Genomic DNA, 9,546 nt, shown 5'->3' with positions numbered 1-9,546 from the left:
ACATCTGTGATGATTGTAGAATGTTGTTATAGTCATAATAGATAGTGACAACATGGTCCTGCACCTTTTGCCTTCTGGCTATACCTCTCAACAGTAAGACTTTCTTCATGCTATGGCAAAGTACTTTGTTTCAGTGGTTAAGAAAGCCATTTGTCCACAATCACATTGTAGTCTTCTCCTTCGAGAATTGCCTACACACCTTGTCACCAAGGTTAAGAACAACCAAATTATGAACAAAAGAACACACACCTCCTACCACCACAATATAAAATCATTCAACCCAATAAAATTTTCAACCTTGCAAAGATTGAATTTTACACTCAGAACGCTAATTTGTCGTGGAATAGCTCAAACAATCTCATTGCATATGTCTTTACCACACGAGCAAAACAATAACAAATAATTTGCAAGACGATAAGCAAAATTAGGTTAAGTTTTATTTCAGTTTTTCATATTTAAAAGTTGTTTTTTCAGTATCTCAAATTTAAAAGCAAATTTATAATCTTTCAAATTTAAAAGACTGTTTTTAGTTATTTAAATTTAAAAGTGATGTTTTAGTTTCTTAAATTTGAAAGTGATCTATTCAATCCTTCAAATTTTAAAATTATTTTTATTCATCAATTAGAAGAAACTTTCGTAATCTTAGAGTTCAAGAGTATCGCTTTGTCCCTTTAATATTTCAATAGTTATTTGATTCTGAAATAGCCCTTTTTAGTTTACAGAGTTATCATTCAAAATTTTACATATATAACTACCAATATGATTTTGGAAATATGATTTATGATAATTTTAAATTTCCAAAATTATATATGATTTTGAAAGCAAAATATCTCCAGAGGAAAAGTGGCGCGTTTATAAAATCACACTTTCGTTTAGGTGAGAAGGGTTTTCTTCTTCTCCGTTCGAATTCGCTGCCGAGAAAGAACCAATCGCGTTTCATAGTTGCCATTAACACAAGTTCCTCAACCTAATCTCATTTCTTCATCTCAGGTTCTTATTTTTTTCATCTCTTTTTCCTCCAACACGCGTACGTGTACGCATCCTTTTAGTTCAATTTGAGATATTTGAAGGAATGCTGAAATTTATCGCATGTTTTTGTGCTTGATTATGGCTATGCTGTGCTCCCAAGTAATTTTAAAATGTTACTAATAAACGTGCACGGATTAGAGTAATTGAAGGAATACACTGCAATAGTTCTAATTCTGTTGGATTTAGAGGTCCAGTGTTTCAAATTTTAGTGCCGAAAAAAATAAAAGAGGAATTTGTTGATGATGTGACCAAATGAGATTGGTGGGATGGTTATGCTATAACTTTAATCTTATCTAATTCATTTTTCTCATTTGAGTTTCTGGTGATTTTCTTCTGATAATCTTCAATGGTTAAAGCCAAGATAAACCATTGAGATTTAAATCTGTTTGCTAAGTTTGTTTTTCGTCTCTCATATTTGAAATTGATTTATTTCAGCGTCTGTAATTTTAACATTGTTCATTTAGGCCATTTGCCCTGATTACTGTTGAGGATTTTACTTATATGGCAGACAATTAAAGTTAGTTTATATACGATAACCTTCTCTGATTTTTTATTCTCATCATTGAGCATTGTACTATATACTAGTTTTCTTCAGTGTATTCATTTTGACATTGTTTGGGTAGGAGGCGGTGTCTGGAAAGAGACTCTAAAACTTTTTTCAAACTACTGGAGTGAAACAAAACAACTTTAAAACTGAAGGACCAAAACTAATATTAACTCAAATTAAAAAACTAAAGACTTATTTATGTCAATATTTTGATTTTAAGTTCATATTAACAAGATTTTTTGATGTTTCCATCACCATACCACACGAAGTTTTTATTCCAACACCTCTTTGTGGAGGCCCCTAAACCACCCATATATATATAAGCTATATAAGAGATAGTACCAAAAATCATGAATTGCACGAGCTGGACTAAAATAAGTATTTATATATTGATTATCAATAACTCTACATTACATACACACTCACACATATTTCCTCAAATTTTATTCAATTGTTCATTTACTCATTCAAATTGAAATTTTTTTTTTCGTAAAATATTTGTTTATCCCTCAAGACTGATAGCATTACATGTGATGATGATATTCATGTGGTAATTTATTGTGTAACTGAAAGAATAACCCTGTAATAGTTCTAATTCTTTTGGATTTAGAAGTCGAGTGTTTCAAATTTTAGTGCCGAAAAAATAAAAGAGGAATCTGTTGATGATGTGGACAAATGAGACTGATTTTTTGTTGTTGCGGGGAGAGTTTGAGTGATGGTTTTGCTACCCCTTTAATAGTATTAAATGATTTTTTGTCGATTGAGTTTCTGCTGATTTTCTTCCTATAAACTTCAATTTTTACAGCCAATATAAACTATTAAGATTTGAATATGTTGAGAGAGTTTTTTTTTTTTGTATTTAAAATTGATATATTTTAGTCCCTGTAATTTGAAAAATTCTTATTTAGTCCCTTTGCCCAATTGCGGCTAAGGATTTCACGTATATAATTTGTATACCTTCTTTGATTTTGAATTCTTATCATTGAACATCCTACTATATATTTGTTTTCTTTTCAATATATATTCATTTTGACATTGTTTATCTAGAAATGGTGTTTGAAAAGAGAGACTCAAACTTTTTTTTAAACTACAGGACTCAAATGCAAAGTCTAAAAACATGTTTAAGTCATTATTTTGATTTTAATATCAATGGTAATATTTATATACACTTTGAAAACAGAAATTCATAGATTGCTATGCATTATAACTATGCAGTGTTTCTGTAAAGTTGTTAGAAGCATCTAGAAATGAAGGAACCAAGCCTCTATACTCTCAAGGGAATTGGTAACCTTTGCAAATTAATATTTCCGCAAAAGCAGACCAAGGGTGATTTGTATTTAAGTAAACTATAATTCTTTTAATTTTTAATAATAATTTTTTGTTTAAAAATATCTCTGTATGACATGTTTTGTATTTTATAATTCATGCTCATTGTTTTCTTGCTGAATAGCACGACCCATACTATACTATGCTATAGATGAAAACTTGTGCCTTTCTTTCCTTAACTTATGCCATTATAGTGTAGTATGTGAAGAAATCTTCATGTTTTTCCTTAACCAATATTTTATACTTAGTGAGAGGGAGTAATGGAATCGCCACAGCCAGGTTCAAGAGGAGCAGAAGCTCTTAAACATGTAGCTCCTGGTTCATCTATTTCTGTTAAATATCACCCACTTTTTGGTCCTCATGATGACCTCCTCCTTCTAGAGCTTGATGAGAAACTTCTCCCAGATGTTCTGCATGAAAGGTATTCATTGACCGAAAATCAGTTGCTTGTACCTCTTTCCCTGCCCTCCCAAGTTGTACTTGTTTAGCTTTAATATGATTTTTGTTCTATTTCAGGGTGGTCTTGAGAGGACAGCCTGATGAAGATGCAGTTCTTTGTACTCAATCCAAAACATATGCTATGAAGTTTGTTGGAACTTCCAATTCGGTTCTGCTTGTACCACCAGCCAATCATTCAGAATTTTGTGAAAATCCACAAAAGAATGATAGTAATAAGGAAGAAGAGAAAGTTGTTGCATCTGTAATCAAAGTTGTATCTGGTAATATGGAGCTTGTCGAGGCAGCCCCCAGACTTGATAAACTTAAGTCTTTACTATTAGAAAAGACTTACAATTTTGAGGACTATGATGTGGGAAATTTAGAAGACAACCAGGAATCTACAATAGGATTATATAGCTGGAATGATCTTGTCCACAATATCCAAGCTAGTGATGAGGAGTTAAGGTCTGGACTGCAGGCTCTTTCCGCAGTGGAGATTAATGGATATTGGAGATTAGTAGATGGGAGTTACATGGACATGATTCTTGGAATGCTTTTGAAAAATTCGGTGTTAAATGATTGGTCACTTAATGCTTTAAACGAAGATGAAGTTGTGAGTACACTGGTATCAGATGGATTTCCTGGGGTGCTAGCAAGGCATTGTTTCCATACATATGGCACCAAAGTAAATGAAGGCATGCCTGGCTGTGCCTGGAAATTGGACGAGAAGCGAGTATGTATCCATTTTGCAAGAGAAATCCTGAAAGGGGGTAAAAGGAAGTTAGAGAGTTTCATGGATGAATGGAGGCAGAAGGTTCCAGATGGAATGCAGCCCAGTATTGATCTTGTGGAAGGAGAGGTATTAATAGAGAGAGTTGGAGTTGAGACATGGATTCGTGCCTTCAGCGTCGCATCTTTGCCTTCGACTCCAGCTGAGCGTTTCACCATTCTTTTCAGAGAGAGGACAAAATGGGAATGGAAAGATCTGCAGCCGTATGTCAGGTGAACATGCCATAATTTTTTTTACCTTAAAATGTGTCATATCTTTTGGCTTTGAGTTAACCTATTTTGAGATGTTTCAGAGATCTGAAGATACCAGGTCTTTCTTCAGAAGGTTTGCTACTCAAATACACTCGAAGGACGCAACCATCGCCTGATGCGGAACCAGTTTTCAGCGCAAGATAGTATGTACTTAAGTACTTTCAACAGTCATTATTTCTTTCCCCTGCTCCTCACTTTAGATTGACCTTGTCTAGTAATTTTATATAGAAGTTTAGAATTATTTTCTATTTCTACTATTTCCTATTATTTTCATTTGTGTATACATACACACACGTGTGTGTGTGTATATATATATATATATATATATGTATGTATGTATGTAGCTCGTGCGTGTGAAATCGAGATTGTTACAATAATTTACTATTTAAAACATGCTTAGTAGAAATATCATGTGGTGATAAGCTTTGTGTCTGCCCGTCTGAGAAAATAACTGCCTATTGTTACCAAAAAATAACTGCCTATTGTTACCAAAAATAACTGCCTATTGATACCAAAAATAACTGCCACGTCTAAAATCATAATTGTCCCATAGATATAGTATAACTGTCTTTTATTTTATTTTTTGGACACAAACTTTCAATGGCCTATCCCCGGACTTACGGAAATTAAGTTAATCTTGTCAGAGTCCGTCTCTATATAGTCTGTTTTAATGTGGGATCTTGTCATTGTTGCTAAGTATCATATCATGGAAAAATAACTGTCTTGTTCATGTATTGAAAAATTAGATTATATTTGAGAAGTTATATATTTAATCAAACAGTACGATAGACAAGCACATAATTTCCGTGAATAGTTTAGGTTCAAGTCTTTGTTTAAGATAAATGTTTAATCTGTGAATGCAGATAATTATTTCTGACCATATTCCATTTTTGTTGTCTAGTCTTTATTTTGATGTACATATCCTATTATAATAATTTGTCATAACTTGGGGTCTAATTTTCTTTTATCTATTATCGGGGCAAGCATAAACAGCTTCCACATGTGCTGTAACTGTGAGTTGAAAAAACCTAACATGCTTTGGTAATCAAAAGCAGAATTGCAATTCGAAAGATTTACATTTTAACCATTTGTCAGAACTCTTTGTGCTCGGTTCTGCATCTCAACATCTTGAATTTGTTCTAGATAGTGCCTGTTGAGGATTTTTCAAGATCCATAAGACTATCATAGATTGAATTTGGTTTAAATGATAGTCATTTCTTCTTTTCTTCTATTACTTGTCTGTTTTTGCATGCTAAAATATTTTGGACTGACAGAAATCTCTTATGTTTGATCTCATTGTGATCCTATACAAATTAAATGTGATATTTCAGGCTTCATGGTCACATGCACTTTGAAGACTGCAGCTTTTTATGTTGTCATATTTTATTGAATAGAGTTAGCTCTGTTAAGAAATAGGATAAGGTAAAATTATTCCATACAGAAAAAAAAAACGTTACGAAATTTAATCAATATTTTAAAGACAAAGAGTATATATATGAAAAAAGAAAGGTTAGAAACTAGTATAACGTGATAAATATCATAAAAGATACTAGTTAAACCAGTGTAAGTGATTTTGCATTTATGTTTTTATATTTCTTTTGTATTTTGTATTTTTATTACATTGAGTTGATCATATTATAATCATATTTTTTTATTGTGCTTTGTTATGGGTAGGCTTACCCAATTTAGTTAAATATTATTCTTCATTTTTTTTGTTTATAGTATTTACTATTATGGATGTATATGCCCTATGTAACATCTCAAAAATACACTGTAAAACCATATAATAGAATGATCACATATAATAATATTACAGTTTAGTTATTACAAAAGATAGGACGTACGGTTATGGTCGAACGACCTTACAAATATAGTAGGGAGTTAAAACTGCACAAATGGCTACAAATATAGGACGAACAACTTATAACCTTTCCTATGCTGAACGGTCAAATCAAAAGATAAAGTAAACGCATGATCGAACGCTCCTACAAAAGAGTAGGCCAACAACTGACCGAGCGTCCTAAGGTTCGACCTTCATGTTCGTCTCTTCCAATGCTTCTTCCAGCAACTCTTCTCCTTCTGCTCCCACCCATAGGGTGATCATCGCAATGACAAGGACGAACGAATGGGAATACATGACAAGACAAGAAATAGGGTAAGTTTATGTAATTTAATTCAAGTATCAACATATATTTCACACAATCAACTAAACAAGATAAATCATTAACTCTTTCATGCAAAGCCTAATACTAGACTCTGACTGTCCGGACTGTATGAATTTTGTGTAGCTACAACGTTCGTGCACCCGAGTGATGTAGTAACTGAGATATCCTCAACAGTTGTCACCCGAGGTTAGTCCTATCTGTCCAAATTAACCATAAGGATTAAGACCTCCTGCCATTCCAGCACATGACTTACCTTTCTCTACGTGAGAAACAAGTAATCACGGAATATCAGGATGAACCGCCAGCTTAGCTTTATCCACATTCATACTTTACCAATTTCCAATATCCATTCGTGAGATATTCCTCCCTGGAATACTCTTTCATAATCAAAGTCATTTCATCCATATCATATTCCATCATCTTTCATCATTAAAACTTCAACTTAACCAATTTGAATAAAGATCCCGTAGGATACCAAATACCGAACGTTAGTTTTTAACCCAGAACGAGACTGAAAACTTGGAGTGAGACTGAGATGTCTCCAACTCAAAACTAATCAAATCGAGAGAGTTACTCACTTGTTGTGAAAGGGACCAAATACAATAATACTTCTCAAAGACCAATAGAATCGAACGTTATTTTCCAAGTGAGCCAATTTAATGAACTAACTCTTGAGATTTCAAACCGAACACCGTAAAGCCTAGGCCGAGTACTAAGACTCTAGGCTGAAACCGATTATGACAGATATTATAGAACATCAAATAATAACACTTGACAGAATCATATGAAGAAACCGAACGCCAATAAATACTTAGCTTCTTAATGAGTTAAACATCAAGGAAACCGAATGCCAGTCGAAGACCGGGCACTGTAGAGAGCGAACGCTATTGAGTTTGGACGAACACTCTTATTATAAAGATAGATTACGGAAATTAGAACTAGCGTCTGGTGTAAGACCGAGCACTTAGTACGAGCGCTTAGTGTAAGACCGAGCACTACTTAGTACGAGCGCTTGGTGTAAGACCGAGCACTACTTAATTTATAGAATAAAGGCTTGATAAATATAAGATATCATTAAACTAATGTTCAAGAACGAACGAAATATACAAATACATATAAATATACTGAAGTTTATAATCAAATACCAAGGAACAAATATCCTTGGCTGAATGCTTAAGTACAAATATTACAAAACGAAACGAAGACGCTAGTCTTCAACTAGAATTATCTCCAAATGAAAGAATCCAGCTCCAACCGAGTCCACAAGAAAACCGAACACTATATCGAACGAGCGCTGGTCTAATACCAAACACTTGTTAAGAACGAACGCTACTGAGAATGAACACTTGTATAATTGAATGGTCAATACTGACTCTCGACAATAGGGTCTAATACCAAACACTTATTAAGAACGAACGCTACTGAGAACGAACGCTTGTATAATTAAATGATCAATACTGACTCTCGACAACATGGTCTAATACTAAACACTTATTAAGAACAAATGCTATTGAGAACGAATGCTTGTATAATTGAATGGTCAATACTGACTTCGACAACAGGGTCTAATACCAAACACTTATTAAGAACGAAAGCTACTGAGAACGAACGCTTGTATAATTAAATGGTCAATACTGACTCTCGACAACATGGTCTAATACCAAACACTTATTAAGAACGAACGCTACTGAGAACGAACGCTTGTATATTTGAATGGTCAATACTGACTCTCGACAACATCCCTACCCATTTCATGGCTTTCATTAATCATCAATACTTTTAAACAACATATCATATTTCATCATCAACCAAATCATCAAACACAATATCATTCCAGTTTCTCATCTCTTAGATTCATATACTCATACAACCAACAATGCAGTAACAGTCATATTTCATATTCATTCAGCAATCAACGAACATGCATTCGTTCAAAGCAACAAAATAAATCAAATTATATAAGCTTCCCTTACCTCTTAACGTGACCGAACGCTCACAGATATGGTTACTAGTTCACCTCTACCAATCCTTCTACCCTCAACGCTCGACAACTTCCGAAACTAAATCAAGTAAAAATCAAAACACTATCAGAATCACTCTTTTTAGAAGAGTGATCAACACATGAAACAAGAACTTGGGTTGCATGTCCAGGAAACCACACGGCTGAGGGAGAGATGAACTTACCAGCTCGGAATCGAAAACTGATCGGTTCAAACGAATGCCCTCGACGTCGGGAATGCTCAGGTGTGGTCTGTTTGATGATCGGAGGAAGAAAAGAGTAAGATTTCGTAGAGAGAAAATGAAGATATCTTAGAGAGAAGGAGGAGAAGCATGGAGTTTCAGAAGGTTAAAGAAGATGGTTGCATGGAGAGAGTGGCGTGAATTTTTGAAAACTTAGAGTTTTACTCCTACCGTCAAAACCGAACGGCCACTCCACTACTCACACCTGTTTTCCACTTTCTGTTTTCCAGCTCCCCTTCCTCGATACTTGTCTTCCACTCAGTTGGAGTTTTGGATGGATTTTTAATGGGTCTGACACTCTACTTGGAATCACACTTTAATATATAAAGAATGATTTTTTTTTCTTATTTTATATATATATATATATATATATATATATATATATATATATATATATATATATATTAATTTTAATTTAAAATATTTTGCAATATATTTTTTGTATATTTTTTTGTTTTATTTTTGTAATACTTAAAATGCACGTTTCAAGGATTTGGATTCCCTTCCTGAGTTTCTCATTGCACCATTTGTAAAAGATAGTGTGATCAAATTTCCCTCCATCTCTGGTAGTTTTACTCCCAAATAGAAAGCGAATTCAAAATACAAGTTATATACTTAATTTCTTATAATTACTGTAATTAGTATAATTCTATGATAAAATTTCAAAAACTACAAATACTAATTTGAAAATGTTTAAATGAAAAAAAAATTGAATATGGTGATACCATGTGACATTTGCCCATATACTTTTATAATATA

General features: G+C 33.4%; 1 protein-coding gene across 1 annotated transcript; it reads left to right on the top strand.

Moving 5' to 3' along the window:
- The first annotated feature begins 804 nt into the window (after positions 1–804).
- On the top strand, positions 805–6,035 carry LOC148201618 (uncharacterized). Its single transcript, XM_088108535.1, has 4 exons — positions 805–990; positions 3,151–3,323; positions 3,419–4,342; positions 4,423–6,035. The coding sequence occupies exons 2-4, from the start codon at positions 3,163–3,165 to the stop codon at positions 4,523–4,525; spliced, it is 1,188 nt and encodes a 395-aa protein (XP_087964661.1). The 5' UTR covers positions 805–990; positions 3,151–3,162; the 3' UTR covers positions 4,526–6,035.
- Positions 6,036–9,546: the final 3,511 nt, after the last annotated feature.

The sequence above is a fragment of the Vigna umbellata genome, chromosome 3, assembly GCF_029865625.1.
Source record: "Vigna umbellata cultivar VRB3 chromosome 3, Vumbellata_1.0, whole genome shotgun sequence".
NCBI lineage: Eukaryota > Viridiplantae > Streptophyta > Magnoliopsida > Fabales > Fabaceae > Vigna > Vigna umbellata.
The sequence above is the reverse complement of the archived record's forward strand: the minus strand, read 5'-3'. Positions and strand labels throughout refer to the sequence as shown.